At 38.6% G+C, this 20,989-nt stretch overlaps 2 protein-coding genes across 4 annotated transcripts in view; one reads left to right on the plus strand and one right to left on the minus strand.

The window, feature by feature from the left end:
* Window positions 1-17,637, plus strand: part of LOC116850689 (protein madd-4) — a 253,077-nt gene extending 235,440 nt beyond the window's left edge. The window contains exons 15-24 of one of the 3 annotated variants that reach the window (XM_032829286.1): window positions 337-647; window positions 3,653-3,780; window positions 3,877-4,047; window positions 7,605-7,762; window positions 8,015-8,104; window positions 8,286-9,435; window positions 9,523-9,611; window positions 10,036-10,416; window positions 10,992-11,145; window positions 14,193-17,637. In XM_032829286.1, the coding sequence (XP_032685177.1) occupies window positions 337-647; window positions 3,653-3,780; window positions 3,877-4,047; window positions 7,605-7,762; window positions 8,015-8,104; window positions 8,286-9,435; window positions 9,523-9,611; window positions 10,036-10,416; window positions 10,992-11,145; window positions 14,193-14,293 (2,733 nt within the window). In that variant the 3' untranslated portion in view covers window positions 14,294-17,637. The remainder of the gene's footprint in view (window positions 1-336; window positions 648-3,652; window positions 3,781-3,876; window positions 4,048-7,604; window positions 7,763-8,014; window positions 8,105-8,285; window positions 9,436-9,522; window positions 9,612-10,035; window positions 10,417-10,991; window positions 11,146-14,192) is intronic. The other 2 variants (XM_032829288.1, XM_032829287.1) reach the window with 2 other exon arrangements.
* Window positions 17,638-17,724: 87 nt separating this feature from the next.
* LOC116850690 (hydroxylysine kinase) lies at window positions 17,725-20,950 on the minus strand. Its single transcript, XM_032829290.1, has 2 exons — window positions 20,573-20,950; window positions 17,725-19,893 (listed from the first exon to the last, which is right to left on the minus strand). The coding sequence occupies exon 2, from the start codon at window positions 19,875-19,877 to the stop codon at window positions 18,792-18,794; it is 1,086 nt and encodes a 361-aa protein (XP_032685181.1). The 5' UTR covers window positions 19,878-19,893; window positions 20,573-20,950; the 3' UTR covers window positions 17,725-18,791.
* Between the last annotated feature and the right edge of the window lie 39 nt (window positions 20,951-20,989).

Consider the following 20,989-nt stretch of genomic DNA (forward strand, 5'->3'; position numbering starts at 1 on the left):
CTCTCTCTCTCTCTCTCTCTCTCTCTCTCTCTCTTCCTGCGCGATTCTTCTCCTTCTCGACTAGGGAGGACGAATAGCAAAACTCCGTCTTGTCAAATTAATTATACACGGAACTTGGAAAAGCGGGATGTGAAGTCGTTATCTTTTCCCAGCTCTCGCCGTTATTTCGCTCAACAGCCTGCATATTGAATAGCTCCCTTAACGTTTTAGAATCACCACTGTCTGACTAGTTGTGTTTATTTAATGATACGCCCCAATTACTAATCGGTACCGCACTTTAAATCACGCACTCGAAAGATCGACGAGATTCCAAAGTCTTTGATCGAACAATTTCAGTGCTCCAAATCCTGCGGCGGTGGTGTAAAGAAACGGATGGTGGTCTGCGAACAGATAATGGCGCAGGGTCGCAAGCAAAGTCGCGAAGAGCGCGAATGCCCATCTACAAAACCAGCCAGTGAGAAACCCTGTAACACCAGAGCGTGTCGTGAGTCGGACTCGAGCGTGCCGCCGATAATCACCAGCTCTAACATGACGTACAATCAGACGGACATCAATGCTAAGGTAGACCTGAGAATCGGCGGGGTCGCCATAGTCTTTCAAGGAACGAGCTCTGTGAAGATTCGCTGTCCCGTCAGAAAATTCGACAAGTAAGTAAGAGAGCACGCTCTCTGTGCAACCGTTCAACTGATATCTAAACAAGGTTACGAGTGATTGGTTATTTTCTCATTAATTAGCATCATTATTATTAATTATCATTATCATTATTTTTATTAATTATTGTTTAGTTGACGATTAATATGAGCCAATTCAAGGGGAGACCGTTTAATTGACAATTGATTTCAACAAATTCACAATCGAAGATCGACTAATGATTAATATGAGCGAAGAGAATTAAAAATCGTTGAATTAATAATTGAACTTATCAAATTTAATGAAATGCCATTTGATTATTTAGCATTGAACTTAGCAAATTTAATTAAAGACCGTTTAAGAGGATGGCATACTTTACTGACAAAATACAGACTTCTTCTGTAAAGTTTGTCATATTGATTGCACAGAATTACAAGCGCTTTTGCACTGAAAGCAGATGCAATAATGAATTGGAGCATCGCTCAATATGCGACGAAAACGATCAACAATTTGGAAACTGACGTCTGGAGCTGTCAGTCGACGTAATATTCACTTGAAAAGTTCTGCAGCTTGTACATACCGCACCGTGTGTTTGCTCCACTAACGAGAATTTCAAGGAACATTTCCGTATCTTTACAGCTGAATATGAAAACTCAAAAATATACGAAAAATTTGCAAAAAGATTTCTACACTGAGGGAAAAATTACCTTAAAGTCAACAAATATTTCTTTGATGGGTGCCATTATTTACTTAAATCTAAATTCTCTTTATTTAAATCAAATATTGTTTACCTGATTTAAGTAAACAATATTTGGTTTAAATAAAGAGAATTTATATTTAAGTAAATATGTCAATGGCACCCATTAAAGAAATATTTGTTAATTTTAAGATAATTTTTCTCTCAGTGTATATATGTGTCTGGTTATGTTTTCCGCTAGTATGATAAAACAAAATAGTACATATTTATATAAAATCTGTATGTAGAAAAAATACGAAAAAGAATAATATGATCGTATTAGTGACGATCACCTCTATGTTATCGACATTTTTCAAATTCGTCACTTCGGCATCCCCTTAATTGACAATTAATATAAACAAATTCAATCGATTCAATCGAAGATTGTTCAGTGACGACTGATATAATTAATGTCCCGCTCCACATTTAGCGGATCCCATTTAGTGTTTTTCAATCATCGATATCTTCTACAATGCACCCTTCCCCCATGATATTCCTAGTATAAATATTATCCACAAAAACAATTGTAATCTTGAGTAATCGAATGCTCCCCGATTGAATTTGCTCATATAAATCGTTGATTAAACGGCCTTTAATTAAATTAGCTAAGTTCAATCGTCAGTTAAACGGCCTTTAATTAAATTTACAAAGTTCAATTGTTAATTGAACTTTAATTATCTTTGATACTTTAATTCTCTTCGCTTATATAAATTGTCAATTGAACAGTCTTTAAGTGAAAAAATCGTTGAAATGAATCGTCAGCTAAACGATTTTTAATTGAAAATTTCGTTGAAATCAATGGTCACTTAAACATTCTACGATCAATTTTACTGGAATCAATCGTCGCGATTGAATTTCAATATATTTGTGCGAATCATTTATTAAATTTAAATTTAATGGATATTTTACAATACTGTATCTAAACTTCTTGAAGTAAAATCTCACTCTAAACAAGTGAAGACTCAATCAAATAACATAAAATCGCATAAAAAAAAATTCACCCAAAGCGATAATAAAAATGATCGAAATCTCAAGAGTGAATGTTTAACTTAGGCCAATATCAGGTTGAGTAACTAACTAGTTAATAAGTTAAAATTTAAATTAAAACTTAAAAAAATTAATTACTTTTAACTTATAATTTAGCTAATTTTTAAAGATTATTTTTAATGAACTTTTAACTTTTTTAATTAGTTATTTTAAAATATACATTGGCTTTAACTTATTAACTTTTCTTTATATGAGTAAAATAAATCCACCAATATTTAAATCATTGCGAGCTGCTAACAATGTAATATTAGAAAAATAATAAAAATAATGACAGGAGGATTTTTGTCTCTTTGAGCGCTATTCTTTTATGAAATGTTGTCAATGTTTTTTTTAATAAAAGACTATTCTTTTTCATATGAATATAATATAATTTAAAATTCTATTTTCAGGATAATTATGCAAAAGCATATATATTGCTTTATATAATTAACTTTTAACGCTAATAAGTTAATATTAACCTAACTTTTAATTGAGTTAGTTTCGGTTTTACGCATACATAAATGCATACATTATGTATGCGTAACTTTTACGCATACATAATTAATTTAGTTAATGGCCATTAACTTTAAACTTAACTAAAAAATTAACTTACTCAGCCCTGGCCAGTATTCATAGTCGGATCTTTTTTATATTTAAAAGCGTCTCAAATCCCCTTACACACGTATATATTCAAATATTTATAATAAATAAAACAACTCGTGCAGCATCTGAAGATAAACTTGAAACGATCTTAAATATAAAATCTGACTATGAATACTGACTTTAAAGTAGATTTATAATCCATACGAATGAATACTTGAGTCAGTCAAAGTGAATTTGTTCCTGTGATGGTGGAATAATTTAGATTTACTTATTCATTTTCATATCATTCTGCGTCTCGGGTTTCCATTATTATAATATCACTATATCATTTTGCATCATTGTATATTTTCTATATATTTTTTTCTTTTTTGTGGTAACTGTCTGTATCTTTATTTTGCAATGATATTGATTATTGCTCTCTACAGGATTTATTTTAAAGCAGATTCTATTCTATTCTCTATTTTTATGAATAAAAGTATTTATTTAACGATTTGAAATGGAGCAATCACTCAATATGAGCGAAAAGTCAATTTTTATCGATTTGGCTGTCACTGTACTTTCCGCATAAAATTTTGCCCGAAGAAATTTAGACAGCGCGTAATTGCAATTAAGACAGCATTGTAAGCATCAACAATAATGTTGATATAATGTTGCCAGAGCACAGATCCTATGGTCGAAGGACAACAAGGAGATACGGAAATCGAGGAAGTACAAGATCAGCAGGAAGGGCGCACTGAAGATAATGGAAATAGTATCCTCGGACCGCGGTGTCTACGCGTGTATTGGTAAGCGATCTATTCCGCCCGCCGACGCTCTATATTCGCATACACAGATTTCAATATCCAGCTATTGCGGTGAAAAATGCGACGGTAATTTTTTAGCGGGCAGCTCGCGCGCGGAGACGCAATTGATAGTGAAATTTCGCTCCAAAGACCAGATAAGTAGCGAAGAATATTTACGGCTCGGCAATTCCGTTCACCTACAACGAAACTCCGCGAATCTCGACTCCGCGCCAGCGAACTCGGGCGAGAGCCTCTACACCGATCGCGCAGGTAAGCAAAGTGCGAATTTTTATTAAGCAAACCTTTTGTGTGCATTTTAAGACTATAAGTACGTATAAACAGCAACAATTGAATAAAAAATTGTGGCATATCCAAAAATAGAGAACAATAAAATCAAAATAGGAGACAATAGAGGATCTTGCGCACAGTGATGGTGCATTAAGAAAAACATTGGTTGAATAACAATAACATAACTATAAAGCGTTTATGTTGAAGGAAACAATGTCTAGTCCACCCAAATCAAATTCGGCTCTACTATTTAATAACTTTTAAAATAAAAAACGATTATATATCATGACATTTGCGAATTCAATTTTACTAATATTGTTGCAAAATTATGTTTTAGTCATTTTAAATGATTTCCCCTTTCTAACAAAGGCTTTCTACAAAGGCTTGAAATTTCGAACTTAAATGTATTGAAGCGCTCAGGCCTCTTCAGCGATGCTGATTGGCTGTCTCGTTGCGCGACGCGCTTGCTTTCCGTGTATTGTTTGCGACTGTCAAATTATTACGTGAATATCGACAGCTGAGCTTCCGTGAGTTTAGTCCTAAACAAGACGAGAGAGAAAAAGAAGAAGAGAGAAAGAAAAATATGTTCAAAAAGAGGGTATGAGTTTACTATTATATAATTAGAGTTACTTATTCTACTTCCAATTCTATATGTATAAAATTAATATCAAATAGTTACAAACAGAAAGTAACTTGTAACACAAGCATTACGTAATGATTATTCATTATCTATTGAAAAAACTTATTATTATCATTACTTATTGTTATCATTACTAATTTTGAAAAATTACTTGTTACCACTATTGTTATTCAACAAGTAATAAGTTTATTGCAAGAAGTATTGAATTAATACTATGTGCTTATTAATTTTGGGAGATTCATTCTTGACAATTTGTTGTCACTTATCTCATATACATGTATCCTATATATATTCACAAACTAATCGTAAAAGATTCAATTATATTTGTTACTATTACACCGAAATATGATTCTACTACAGTTACAATAGTGTTTATAATAGTGTCAATAGTGTCTTTACCAAGTAGATAAAAGACAAATAAAAAGCATCTTCTAACTTTCAGAGCGTTACGTAAAGATTATTCATTTATCTATTGGGAAACTTACTATTACTAATCTTGAAAAATTATCATAATTATTACTCAAAAAGTGACGAGTTATTACAAAAAATACTAAGTTAGTGTTGTTCTCAGCAAATTTTAAAGATCTTTTTCTTGATAGTGATGTCGCTTATCTCATGTACATATATTCTACACATATTCTCAAATTAACCTTAAAAGTTTCAATTATATCTGTTACTACTACCAAGAAATATAACTGTGCTACTGTTATAGTTGCATTTAAAAAGATTAATATCCTCACTAAATAGTTACAGATAGAAAACATCTTTTAACCTTAAGAGTGTTATGTAAAAGTTATTCATTATCTATTAGAAAACTTATCATTATCTATTAGAAAACTTATTATTACTGATCCTGAAAAATTACTCATTATTATAATTATTATTCAAGAAATAACGAGTTGTTACAAGAAGTACTGAGTTAGTACTGAGTTAGTACTGTTTTCAGGTTTTGAAGACAATTTTTCTTGACAGTTAATGTCGCTTGTCTTCTGTAAATGTATTCTGCATGTATTTACAAACTAATCATAAAATATTCAATTACATCTGTTACTATTACCCAGGAATTATAATTGTGCTACTGTTACAGTTGCATTTAAAAAGATTAACATCCTTACTAAATAATTATAGCTAGAAAGCATCTTCTAACCTTAAGAGTGTTACGTAAAGGTTATTCATTATCTATTAGAAAATGTATTATTATTACCAATCTTGAAAAATTACTCATTATTATAATTACTATGCAAGAAATAACGAGTGTTATTACAAGAAGTACTGAGTTAGTACTATTTCTATCAAGTTTTTAAGATCTTCCTGACAGTTTATGTCGCTTTTCTCATATATATATATATATTCTACATGTATTTCCAAACTAACCATAAAAGTTTCAATTATATTTGTTACTATTATCCAAAAATATGATTCTGCTACAATTACAGTGGTGCTTATAAAGATTAATGTCCTTACAAAATAGTTACAGAGAAATGTATTCTTCTAACCTTAAGAGCGTTACATAAAGTCATTCATTATCTATTGGAAAACTTAGTATTACCATTACTAATCTTAAAAAATTACTTATTATCATAATTATTGCTCAACAAGTGACGAGTTGTTACAAGAAGTACTGAGTTAGTGTTGTTTTCACCAAATTTTAAAGACCTTTTTCTTGATAGTTCATATTGCTTGTCTCATGTATATATATTCTACGTATATTTATAAACTACTCATAAAGATTTCAATTATATTTGTTACTATTACTTAAGAAATGTGATTTTGCTATTATTACAGTTGCATTTGTAACAATTAATGTTGTTACTAAATAGTTACAGAGAAATGTATCTTCTAACTTTAAGAGCGTAACATAAAGATTAATCATTATCTATTGGAAAACTTAGTATTATCATTACTAATCTTGAAAAATTACTTATTATCATAATTGTTATTCAAGAATTAATGAGTTATCACAAGAAGTATTGAATTAATTCTATTGTCACCAAGGTTTGGAAGTTTTTTTTAACAGTTGATACTGTGTATCATGAACATGTATCCATAAACTAACCGTACAAGTTTTAATTATATGTGTTACTACTACGCAAATAATGTAATTCTGCTACTGTTACAGTTGTGTGTAAAAGGATTTGTGTGTAAAGATATCTTTACTAAATAGTTACACAAATAAAAAGTATCTTCTAATCTTAGCAGTATCATGTAATGCTTAATTTCCAACCCCAATATATCAGATAATCTGTTCAAGTGATGGCCCTATAATAATATATAAATGTAAATGCTTTTTCATACAAAAAAGATATTCTGTAGAACATATTTTTGAGAATTTATTTGTATATATATATATATATATATATATTGAAAGTTAGTTTCAAAACTAAAAATATTGCATAACTTGGAATATTATTGAAAATGTACTATGTATATACTCTACTATGTATGGTATGAGAAAAAATACAATTAAATTGATAAAATTAAACGATATATATCATACAATAAAATAAAAACTAAGAAATGACAGTTTACTGTTTCAGTCCTTATGCGCTGATTTATATTTTTGTCTAAGTAATCTTCTAACAACTTAACAAGTAATTCAAACGTTACTTTGTGGAATCACTATATAAATGGCACGTACCTGTGTTTGTCCTAATATTAATAAAGTGCTGATGATTAGAGAGTAACTCTAGAAGTCCCTTAAGAACCAGAAATTTTATTTCCCTCAATTAAAACGCATTTAAGTGTGTCATTGCTACATCAATTCAACTATCTTTTTTCTCCGTGTACTTATTAAGTTCTCTAAGACCTCTTGTACACCAATTACTAAAATAACTATATACTTTGGAGAGTGATCGACTTTGGAAGTCAGGTTCCTCAACTGTGACTTTATTCTTTGCAGCAGCCTATGGCAATCGTTTCGACAGCGAGGACATCAGCCACGAGAACGTTCCCAGCAAACCGACACGGAAGCCGCATCAAAAGAAGCAAAAGACCAGCCCGGCGCCATCGGACGCCACAATGATACACAAGGAGCACACCGTCACTTCTCTCAACCAGGTACACACGACACAAACGAACTCGACGAATTCGTCGGGCGAGAATCGTCCCGTACACTTACAATAATCCAAAGTTGCGTGTTACCTTGACATTCGCTTAACGAGAGCGCATATGCATGAACCATGTCGAAACTAACACACACACTCTTTCTTTCTCTTTCTTTCTCTCCGGCGATGGCTCTGTATCCTCTATACTTTGCATTCCTGGACTAACTTTTCTTTGGTGTTGGCTACTCGATACTTGATCAATCAGCCGGGACACCATGAATCCGTGGAATCAGCCGCTCCGTCGAGCGCCTCCGCTCTGGTGCCACACTTGAGCTACTTGATATCGAGCTTGAAGGTAAGATGTTAACGCTCGACTGAACTTAACGAACTTGCTGCGTGCGAGCGCGCTCGCGTCCGCCTTCGAGCGACGTTAACGCTGCTGTAAACTCTCGATCGACGATTTAACTCTCGGCATCGTACAGCGCGTTACGCTCCATCCGAAATTTCACGTTCATTATTAACGCGTTTTGTGACAGGCCTATTGGCCGTTCCGCAGCGAAGTAACCACGAACGATAATCGCAAGGCGGCCGTTCCCGCGGGGACGTTCGTCAGGAGTGGAAGTAAAACAGCGACGGCGACGGCGTCGTCGACGTCGGTGAGGTACCGCTTGTCCAATGGGAAAGGCGACCTGGTGTATCAGAGCATAGAGGACAATTTAGACAATCTCTATCGCAACACGATCATCCCCGACAAGATTTTCGGTCCGGACGAGGAGCGGATCTTCATCGACGTCGATCCCTACGACCTGGACGATCCTGTGTTCGGACTGCAGCACGGCGACGACAACGCCATGTCGACACCTGTAGTGTCGACCAGTGCGGGTAACAAGCTCACCGCGAAGCCCGATATCGATTACATCGAGGAATCCCTGAAAAATGTGAAAAGGTATTGGCAAGAGTCGAGAGACGAGTCGAGAGACGGGTCGAGGAGTCAGTGGAGCACCACGCCCAAGGATCACGCCCGAAACGGAGTCGTTGTTGCCGAGTCCGCCACGTCTCCGGGAAACGTTGGGATGGACGTGTACTACGTCGAGGACTCGAGCACGAAAAAGGGCTCGCCCGAGGAGAGGCGCAGTTTTGTCGACGACGGCGATAAGTCCATCAATCACGGTGCCTATGGTAACGCGAGAGCCGAAGATTCATCGACCGTCAGTACCAGCACATTGATGGCCAGAAACCCGGAGGTGCAGCGGCCGAGGATACCGGAATCGGCGCGTCGCGGCTTGGCCCACGCGAACAGGACAATTGATTACAGCGACGCGTTTGACGAGGAGTCAGATAAGCGGAAAATCGACCGGCATATGGAAAATCGCACGACCGATTATACAATCATGCGATTGCCGGCTACCAAGGATCTCGACGGCGGCGCGGTGGAGGGTTCGACGTTGATGGATGATCGAGGCTCGACCGTTGCCGAGGAGGAACCTGACGAAGACGCGGGAAACTTATCTCGCAATCGGGAGGATCATGCTGGCTCCGTGGAGAAGGCCTCCTCGGTTAATCTAAAAGAAGTCTCTAAAGAGGAAGAACAATCGACTGTCGGAGATAAGCCCGCGAACGTTTTGATCTCCGCTGCGATGGACAACACAACCAAGAATCCCGCCGCGGAATCGCTCGCTGTGTTAGGTAAGACCCTGTGCGATTACGTGTACACTCTTTCTCCCGGTGGTTCGAGTAGTTCAATAATTAAACGAAAGAATAATTATAACGCAGCTGTGGACAGCACGGAAAGTCTGGTGTTCGAGTGGGTCACGACCGACTGGTCGAAGTGCTCTCAAACTTGCGGAGGAAGTGGGTTCCAGGTAAGATCGATTTTCTCTCATCATTTAGTCATCGGCTGTTAGGAATTTTGCGGGCTCGTGTCATTTCGAAAGTTCATTTGGGACAGAATGTTTGCAAGACGATTATTTGTCATTGTTGCGCGAAGCTGCCTGAGAAACGCTTGAGGCTATGAGTTGTGAGTTTGAAATCCGAACAAATGTCGAAACAGTCAGTTACTATCAGCATGTGCTCTCAGGTATTTAAAATTTGATTCTCATAATGCCACATGATACTGTGCGAAAGTGGCGTTGATTAAGACACTGTGATTCTCATCGCGAAATCGATAAAAGGAAGGAAAAATTCGATAGAAAAGAAGGACGGAAATTAAAAAAACGGATATTATAGTGATAAGTCAATTACATATTAGACAATTAATTACATATTGCGAGTCGTTGTTTCCCGTAGATGCGAGGCGCGCAGTGCACAGTTCGCACGGCGATTTTGAACGGCAACTCCACGCGCGTCTCTCCGAGGACGGTGATCGGCGCGACGCTATGCGAGGACGCCGGTCATCCGGTGCCGCAGAAAGTAAGACCCTGCGGAATGGGCAGGTGTCCGCAGTGGCACACCACCGAATGGACCCCGTGCGAGACGTCAAGATGCTTCAATTGGATGACGGCGATGCAGAAACGAGACATCAGCTGTCGTCTGGTGTCGGAGGACGATCGAGAGAACGTCACGTTGCTGGATCCGAGCAAGTGCGACGATGCCACGAGACCGCTGCAGAGACAGGAATGCTACAATGACGCCTGCAAAGGCGTCTGGCGGGTCGGCGAGTGGTCGGAGGTGAGTGATCAACTGTTGATTACTGCGCGGAGAAAAAAGATTGATTGAATCCATTATTAAAAGATTTGATGGAATTAGATTGGAGAAATCCATGTGTTTAAAAAAAATGATAAAATTACTTGGAAAGGCATATGTATTCAGATATTTTTAATTCAGAAGTATTCAGAAATATTTAGTCGTTTAGTACTAGATATATTTAATCGTCAAAAGTAAATTAGTAATATAAAACGAAAGAAATTGATAATATTATAAGTTGAAATGTCGAAATTAAAAATTACAAGTTCATATAGGATTTCAATGAAACTTTTATATATTCCTATCAAATTTTTAAGCTTTAAGTGACATAGATAAACGTATTTTGGCTGAAGAATAAGATTAAGAAGCCAATTCTTAAGAGCCAGAAATTCCATTTTCTTCCGCCAAAACAATTTAATTATGTCATCGTTATGTCAACTCAATCAATCTCTTTTTTCTGCATATGAAGTTATCAATCAAATCTTTGTAAAGTCACTAAGATTTATGTATGCCACTTGATGATAATGATACTCATTCTGACGACACCTTACGACACGCAGTGTACCGCGTCGTGCGAAGAAGACGGTATCAAATACAGGATTCTACAGTGTGTCTGGTTTGGCACGAAGAAGCCGGCGGGAAACGCCTGCAGAGACATACCACGACCGCCTGTGATGAAAACCTGTAAGGGCTCGCCTTGTCCTCAGTCGCCGGGTAGGTTTCTTCACAAAATATTCATATAGACACGTTATACAGGATGTCTGAGACGACAAGTATCCCATGCCTCCGGTACATGTAGATTAGGCCAAATTAAACACAAAATTCCTCTACTATTTTGCAAACGATCTCATAAGATTTCAAGTTATTAATTAAAGAAGATTGACGTATGATCACGCGCGATACGGTAGTTGTAATAGTGACGGCTGCCTGTTGTTGTATGTGGTTATCAATAGGTCAAACTGAACAGAAGAAGTCTTTTACCATTTTTCAAATAACCACGTAGATTTTTAATTGTTAATTAAAGAACATATGAGTGTATTATCACGCGTGACTATCTGTCAATCTTATTTAACCACTTAAGTGGTAATGACGCATATATGCGTGGAAATTTTTTGTGACAAAAGTGGCAATGACGTATATGTGCGCACATTGAATAACTTTTCCAATTTTCATTGGATTTGAAAAAAACAATTGGTACCCTGAAGTATTGTAAGCCACTGAATAAAAATCTGGGCTCAAAATTTTAAATTTTTATTTTGCATCCTCCTCAGAAGGATTGAAATATTAAGTGTTAATAAGGTTGCAATAAGGATTAATTTTTCTATTTCACTAATCTGTAAATTAGTAATTGATCTTTAAAGTCTCTTAAAAATAATTCTCAAATATAATAGATAAATATAAAATTACGAAAATTTTTGCCCGACCGTCTGCTATGCGCGAACTGCTGGTGAATGGTTGCCTCAGGCGCCGCAGTCTCTCTCTCTCTCTCTCTCTCTCTCTCTCTCTCTCTCTCTCTCTCTCTCTCTCTCTCTCTCTCTCTCTCTCTCTCTCTCTCTCTCTCTCTCTCTCTCTCTCTCTCTCTCTCTCTCTCTCTCTCTCTCTCTCTCTCTCTCTCTCTCTCTCTCTCTCTCTCTCTCTCTCTCTCTCTCTCTCTCTCTCTCTCTCTCTCTCTCTCTCTCTCTCTCTCTCTCTCTCTCTCTCTCTCTCTCTCTCTCTCTCTCTCTCTCTCTCTCTCTCTCTCTCTCTCTCTCTCTCTCTCTCTCTCTCTCTCTCTCTCTCTCTCTCTCTCTCTCTCTCTCTCTCTCTCTCTCTCTCTCTCTCTCTCTCTCTCTCTCTCTCTCTCTCTCTCTCTCTCTCTCTCTCTCTCTCTCTCTCTCTCTCTCTCTCTCTCTCTCTCTCTCTCTCTCTCTCTCTCTCTCTCTCTCTCTCTCTCTCTCTCTCTCTCTCTCTCTCTCTCTCTCTCTCTCTCTCTCTCTCTCTCTCTCTCTCTCTCTCTCTCTCTCTCTCTCTCTCTCTCTCTCTCTCTCTCTCTCTCTCTCTCTCTCTCTCTCTCTCTCTCTCTCTCTCTCTCTCTCTCTCTCTCTCTCTCTCTCTCTCTCTCTCTCTCTCTCTCTCTCTCTCTCTCTCTCTCTCTCTCTCTCTCTCTCTCTCTCTCTCTCTCTCTCTCTCTCTCTCTCTCTCTCTCTCTCTCTCTCTCTCTCTCTCTCTCTCTCTCTCTCTCTCTCTCTCTCTCTCTCTCTCTCTCTCTCTCTCTCTCTCTCTCTCTCTCTCTCTCTCTCTCTCTCTCTCTCTCTCTCTCTCTCTCTCTCTCTCTCTCTCTCTCTCTCTCTCTCTCTCTCTCTCTCTCTCTCTCTCTCTCTCTCTCTCTCTCTCTCTCTCTCTCTCTCTCTCTCTCTCTCTCTCTCTCTCTCTCTCTCTCTCTCTCTCTCTCTCTCTCTCTCTCTCTCTCTCTCTCTCTCTCTCTCTCTCTCTCTCTCTCTCTCTCTCTCTCTCTCTCTCTCTCTCTCTCTCTCTCTCTCTCTCTCTCTCTCTCTCTCTCTCTCTCTCTCTCTCTCTCTCTCTCTCTCTCTCTCTCTCTCTCTCTCTCTCTCTCTCTCTCTCTCTCTCTCTCTCTCTCTCTCTCTCTCTCTCTCTCTCTCTCTCTCTCTCTCTCTCTCTCTCTCTCTCTCTCTCTCTCTCTCTCTCTCTCTCTCTCTCTCTCTCTCTCTCTCTCTCTCTCTCTCTCTCTCTCTCTCTCTCTCTCTCTCTCTCTCTCTCTCTCTCTCTCTCTCTCTCTCTCTCTCTCTCTCTCTCTCTCTCTCTCTCTCTCTCTCCCCCTCTCCCTTCCCCTCTCTCTCTATTTGTGCCGTACGAAAGAAAAGTAAAAATCATATAAATTATGAAAACACTCAATTGTAAATCAAAGAGTATGAATATCAAATACTGCAAATTTTTATCTTTAAACCTTATTTTTCACCCCTTCAAAGGGATTATATAGTCAAAATAATTTAAAGTATAAAATAAATCACTTATAAAATTATCATAAAGTAATTATAATAAATTGTTATAATTATTAGTAATTATAAATATAAAATCATTATAAATAATTATAATATAAATTATAATCATAAAATAATAATTCTTATATATTGTAGAATATAAATATTAAATTTTGCAAATTTTCACTCCAAATTCTTACTTTTCACCCTTTTGAAGGAGTGAAAGGAGTTGTATACTAAAAATAATAGCAAATATGAAAAAAACAATCTCAGAAAGGAGTATAAACCTACTATTACCAATTTTCGATAAAAAATCAATCGTACCACTTTTAGCACTGAAAACGGTTTTAGGTCTTATCACTTAAGTGGTTAATTAATAACTCAAAAATCTAAAAGTGGTTATTTGCAAAATAGTAATATGACTTTTAACTTTTTTTGACAAAATATAATTCTTTTGCTGTTTTATGCAGTTTGTAATCTACATGCACGCACGAGGTATGAGACACTTAACATTACACACGCACACATATACAAAAAAAAGCATCCTGTATAGAATAATTATATAAATGTTCTAAGGAATATTTCCTCTATAATGCAGTATTCATAGATCCCTAATTCACTGTGAGAATACAGTCGCCACAGTGAATCGGGGAAATGCACAGTCGTAATTACTAGTGTTTGTCTTACCATGTCGTGGTAGATATTAATCTCGCGTTAGTTCACATATAACGCAAAGTGGAACAATCCGATTAACAAATGTCGTTCCGTCCGCAACATTTGCAGAGGACTGCAAGGATCACTCGCAGCTGTGCAGCAGAGTGAAAATAATGAACATGTGCAAGGTGCCGCTGTACAAGAAACAGTGCTGCGCGTCGTGTCGCTAATTCCGAAGAAATTGATTGCGAGTGACGTATGGGGATTAGACAGAATGAACGATGACGATGACGATAATAATGATGATAACGATGAAGAATGCGCGCGAGACACGGAGTGTAAATTGCGGTTAGTCGGGGAATTACTTAGTGACATATGTAAAATGCACTCGGGATGCCTGTTGTTAGTTAAATTGTAACACGCGAAGGAAGCGTACCACTGTGGTATCATGTTGCACAGTACTACGATGTCCGGTTTATAAATATTCTGACAGGGAAAGAATGAAGGAGAAAGAGGAGTCGACCAAAACTACTTCGCCGTAATAGTTTTCTCGTCGTATCGTTGCAAGAACTCGCTCCACACACATCCTTGCCGCGGACGTTCCTCTTGTAACAAAAAAATAAATAAAAAGCAGAAAAAAGAGAAAAAGAAAACGAACCTGTCAATCTTGACACAGTTTCCTAATTAAACCATAATTTTCTAACGTATGTCATACACACACGTAGTTTGGCGCGATTCCTAATTGCGCACGCTCATTGCCCCTAGTTAAAAAAAGATAAATGAATAACGATAAAGAGAGAAATGGAAATTTGGCATTCGTCCAAGAAAGTTAACGAGAGCGTTATATTGTTATAGTCTGATGTGAGAAAGAGATAGAGGGGGGAGAGGGCGGTAAAAACTTACCAGGTCCTGGGAAAAAGAGAGATGTTATCGCGACGTACCGTTGAAAACGACACGTTATTAAATGTTGTCAGTGTTGGTGCTTCGAGTCGCACGGAAAATGGCTTTAAGCAGAACGATATTCAAATTTTAATAAACAAGAATGAAAACAAGAAAAGAAAAAAAAAGACGCGCTGAGAGTCCGGAGAATCGCGAGGCGTAGTTGATTTCTGTCGCGCGAAAGAGCATGTTAGAGAATCGATTCCTTGTCGGGATTTATTTTTCTACGCCTCCTTGCCGCGATAAGCGCACGCGATCGAGATCGATTATGGTTTACTATATTATATTATTATTGGCTTGCCAAACGGAGGAAAGTCACCCCTCAAGGCTGAAACGCGCCACTTTGTCTCTTCGTGTACCAGATTCTTCTTGAGCGTTAACATAAAGTAAAGTTTCGTCACGTTTCAAAATGTCTCTTTACATTTCACTATGACCCAACAGAGGTATATTTTACGCCCATATTCCGCGAATGTAATCTCGTTTCCCATATTTATTGACGTGTTATGCCTTGTTCATCTCCACATGGATTCCGGTATAAATTATTGTGCGAACACAAAAGAATATACATATATATATATATATATATAAAACGTTACTTGTAAGAACATAAGTTACGAATGAATCATTATGCGCCTATAAGAGTCCCGTCGGGCGGTCTTACGCCAATAGATCCTAAGCAATAAAAATACATAAGTATTGTAATATAATATTTTGTTAATAATCTCTCTGGCGAAAATTCGTGAACATGACCGTTTCCTTGTTGGTTGAAGGGCCCGACACATTACTTACGTGCCTCTAATCACTTCGCCCCTTTACCTAGACACTCCTTCTCAACAGTTACGACATATTCATTTATCGTGCATTCGTGTAAAACTCATCGGTGGACTCGTTTTCAAGTAAAGGCGATTCCTCGTGCAGGTGACGATGTCCGTATGTAAGATCCCGTGAGAATCATCTTCACATATCGTATTATTTCTTAAGAATCGGTTAATTACGTCACTGCCAATTAGACACTACTTTCGTTTTTTTCGCAAAAAGCATCGGCAAGACTGTTCAGAAGTCGAAATCCAAGGTCGTTCGTTTACGCGCAAACGATGATACTCTACGTCTACATATAGACAAAACGTAAATTATGCATGAGGTATCGCCTATGTAGACAATGAGTCATCTGTAGATGTCGTTTAAAGAACATGGCTAGCATATAAACATTAATTGAGAAAAGATTATATTTTTGTTGAATCTTTAGAATTCTGATGTAAATATTTATAAACGTTGTTTCCTAAATAAGTCAGAGTGCACAAAATTTTCTGATCACATTCTTATACTTTCAGAGTTAAATCTGCAAATTTCTTACGTAATGGAATGATAGTTTCACGCAATTTATCTTTTTAAATATTACATTTATAATTAATGCCCAAAATGAGACTCATAATTTAATATTGCCTTTTTGTATATTTCAATATAACTTACGATATTTTATATAGTTTACATTGTCTACATGAAAAAAGATCGTGTACACACCGCGTAATCTTGAAATCCACGACACAACTCTGTTGAGATCCATCGTGAAGTGTATTCTCAAATTATTGCGTTCTCTGAAATACAAGTATCGTAGTTAGTGTGTAAACTCAATACGCGATATTAACCGCGACTTCGTTTCACGTGAAGCATTCGATCAACGAGAAGGTGCGTTTTTTTTCGAAGAAAACTTCCTGCTCCATCGTTAAAAATACGAGAAGTTACGAGTGCACCCCCATTTCCCTCCCCTTACGGCGCCTGTATGATTTCACGACGATTGTGAACAGATTTTCGCTATCAACGAATTTGCCTCGACACAGCTAAGCGGTTTGCCAAAAAAAAAAAAAAGAAGGAAAACGAGCTGACGTATAAATGAGATAAAAATATATAATTTAGAATACTCTATTAAAGTCAAAAGAAAAAGAAAGGAGATAAAGGATAAAGGTATATTACAAGCTACGTAAACAAATTACCGAGATGCACGCGTATAAATACGACTTTATATGTTGATACGGACGATGGAACTGAAATGTACGGTGAATTGTTACTTTGACTGTGTACTTTGTTTGATTGGGCGCATCGGGAGTTGAGGAGTTTTCTCTCTCTCAGCCGGGCGCGTTGTCTCGCGAGAGGAAATATCAGCGACTTTCGATACGTACATCCCAACATACAATTACGCGGCTAGCAGAAGAGAAGTGTGCAACTACCATCGGCTTGCCGTGCCATATACAACTCACTGTCATGTTTTCCCCTTCTTTTCCGACAGACACCTGAATTATTGACACTCACCTTACGATAATACGCGAGACTCCGGCGTATCGCCTGATCAACTTACGATATCGACTCGAGGGACAAGTTATTTTCCAAATTAATCAGCATAACGACACGACGATTCTTAAGATGGGAAGAGACGAGTTCCGCAGACACACACGTACACATTTTTGTATATATCACGATGTAGGTATGTAAAATGGCTCCACACACCTAGTACTGTACTGTAAGCATTACTGTTCATTATATCTATGTAAATATGTAACTGCCTAAATGCGAATAAAACAAGAGGATATATCACTGCACAATACTGCAGTTATTCTCGTTAAGGTTTATTTGATTTTAATACGTGTTGCATGCTAAAATCCTCCCTTATAATCCCACTTTATACTTTTTTGCTGGTTCCACCCCAGGTGAAGCGCGCTATGAATAATGATTGCGAGAATATTTTTTTGCTGTTATTTTCAAATATCTTACAAATCATCATGCACATACATTACTGAATATATATTATAGAATTATTGCCTCCATAATTGACTATCGTTACGTGCGATTTCAATGTGTTCTCAGGTGAATGAACGCGCTCTTGACGCAAAACTTGAATTAAAACTTGAGTAACTTGACGTAAAATTACTATTACAAAGAAGTAAATACTACTTAAGAGGATGCTGGACTGCGATATCGCAATTTCATAATTTCCACTGTTTTTCTATTTAGTTGCATAGAAGTCCTTTCACAGAATAAAGGTTTCAATGTATGAAAATATACCAAATGTTATACATATATAAACGAAAGATATTGTTTATCTATTAAATTTTTTTGTTTCTGATATAATATTTTAATATGGTCTTAAATTTCTGACGTTTTAAATTGTTTACTTGAATATTAGAAATGTAAAATTTGACTTTGTTTTCACCATTGAAAAAAATCTAAATAGGACCGGCCGACACTATTTAAAAATAATTATCTTTTTGTTCAATGATAAATTAATTGTTTTTTTATTGTACTATAAGATCCATATAAGGCTCTCATATGCTCTCTTGTTCTCCAATTTGCGATTGAATATCAAAGAACTTTTGATTTACTTCGCGATGATATTTAGTGCCTTTCTATGTATTGACATTTGTACTCCTTCTGTAAAAGCATTTGCAATTCCATGCAGCCAAATAGGGAAAACAGTTTAACAAACTACGTTATTTCATTATCCAGCGTCCATAACAATAAATATATCAAATGTGATACTGTGTGACGCATTTCCGTGTTTGACGTATGTCCGTTTGATTTGATCATCCAGTTTGTTAGCGACCAATTTCACTTCTCAATCCATCGGATTATCCGACGTAAAAAGCGGCAGTCCAAAACAAGAAGAATCAAATTAATTAATCGAACGTTTCCAGAAATACAGTTTGCGTCAGACTGTCCTCGAAATAACTCGTTTCTACTGTCTGCCACATTGCTTAATTCGATCAACTAAAATTGACTGGTTGATCGCTCACGCGCTTAGGAGTTGTCCAAGCCCCACGCTTGCATCACGTCATTCTGACACATAGGCCAGAGTCTCTTCAGCAACATCCAGCCGGTTTTCTGCGTGGACAGCAGATACTGATTCTGGGGGTCATGCAGGTGCGAATAAGCGCCCATTACTAGGCTTTGGCACATCCTGGCGCACACGGTGACCTTGAGAATCTTCTTCTCCACGTCGCTGAGCTTCTTGACCCGCTCATAACCCTCCAGCACGTACTTGCCCATTCCCACGTCGGCCGCTTGCAGGATCATGTAGCAGAGGGCAATGGCCAGCTCGAAGACGCGACAAGTCCTCTGCGCGTCCCCGAAGTCGATCACGGCGACTATGTTTTCGCCGTCGGGGCTCACGATGATGTTGTGCTCATTCAAATCACCGTGTATGACCCCCTGCTCGAGCTGCTCCATGACCGGCAGCACTTCCTTCTCAAAGCTGACAATCACGTCGTGCACCAGCTGCTTGTCCAGCGGGCTCTTGAGGGCGTATATGAATTGCCGTAGCTTCGGCATCGAGCTGAGCATCCACAGCGTCCTATGATCATAATAGGCCGGATGATCGAAGCCCACGAGGATCTCATCGATCTTGGCGGCGTAGCTGCCGACTTTGCACAGCAGTTCGCCGGTAATCTTCACGCGATGGAGAGACGCGCCGGGCCGGTAAACTAACAGCCTCACGGCATACTTCTCCATGTTGTTGTCGCTTTTCAGGTTCTCCAAGGAGAAGTAAGTGCCGTGCAGATTTTTCACCGGTAACGGGCAGCGGACGTCTCGCTGATTGAGGAAGATCATCAGTTCATTCTGCGCCTCGATCACGCCGGTCTTGCGGGAGTCCAGCGAGTTGATCACCTTGAGGACGTAGCCAGTCTCCTCCGGGTTGACCACATGTGGGTTCGTGTGCGCTTCCTCGCACAGCACGTGGTAGTTGCGGTCGTCGTAAGCATCCAGCTCGCGCACGCTCGTAGCCCTCATGCCATACAGCCGCTCCAGCAGGCCCGCCGCGATCTCCTCCGTCATGGGCGGACGTATGCGCTGGCCTGGTATCAGCAGCGTGTCGTTGTACTCCATGCTGGTCGACGCAACGCTGCACAGAAATAGCCACGAGTTATTAAGGGGGGAGCCGGGTCGATGGAAAAGAGAAATATATCTGTTCCACGGCGAAGAGGGCGTTTGGAGGAGCGAATAGAACCTTCGCCGCGGCGATAGCTTCTTTGTTCCCCGGGCGATTAATCGTTAAATTGCAGCGCGGGCGAACAACCCACCGCGTAGGGATTAGCGCGTCGGCGTGGGCGTAAGAATAATTTATCGGCCGCAGAGTCGAGCGGAACAATGCCGGGCGGCAAGATAAGAGAAAGAGAGAAAAGCTTGGAAAAGTATCGAAAGTAAATTGAAGTGGATTAGTAAAAACCGCGCGCGAAGCTTATACCGTCGCGATCGTCTGTCCGGTGACTTCAGCCTGATATTTGTTCGCTATCGAGCGATAGATACACGGTATTGTTATATTAATTTGCTTACTTCCTCTGTATTTCCTCTGTGTACGTTAATATAGTAAATATGACATATCAGTATGAGAGACAATTGGTAACTTGTGCGAAACGATTAGTGGGTGAATTTGAAAGAAAGAGATATACACTCCACTGTTGCAAAGTCCTTTAGATAGGAGCGCCGATAAGAAAATTCAAAGTGTCCTGAGTGACAAATCGCACGGGAGCAAGCGGGAATTCGCGTTCATGAGCGTAAATGAGTGTAAATGTATCACTTACCCGACGGACGTGTTTATGCGGCCGAAGGAAGCTGCACACTAAAGTTCTCAGACGGAGGGAGCAGTTTACCAAGTTAGGCGGGCGATCGTGTGCGCAGCGAGCAGCGTGGTCGACGCTCAATCATCGTTGACGCACGGCACAACGGGAGGGTGCAAACGTACAATTATATTTACATTGACGGTAATTGGAACGTGGAAGACGACGCGACGTAATGCACGGCGCGGCGTATCGCGATGACTACGCCGCCGGATCTGTTATCGGGACTGATAAAACCGCAGGAGAGAGATACGCCTAATGCACGGTTTGTGTAATCTAGATATCGCATTTTAGATCCGCTCGCGCGAACGACCGAGTTTCGGTCGATTTGAGAAACACTGACACGGGGCTACGCAACCCGTTGTCGCCCTTCCGTGAATG

This window comes from Odontomachus brunneus, unplaced genomic scaffold (genome assembly GCF_010583005.1).
Source record: "Odontomachus brunneus isolate Ranch 3 - 2012 unplaced genomic scaffold, Obru_v1 Obru_scaffold_152, whole genome shotgun sequence".
NCBI lineage: Eukaryota > Metazoa > Arthropoda > Insecta > Hymenoptera > Formicidae > Odontomachus > Odontomachus brunneus.

Coding starts and splice junctions, on each gene's coding strand:
- LOC116850690 (XM_032829290.1), bottom strand. CDS start 19,877: ATGGAGTACAACGACACGCTGCTGATACCAGGCCAGCGCATACGTCCG.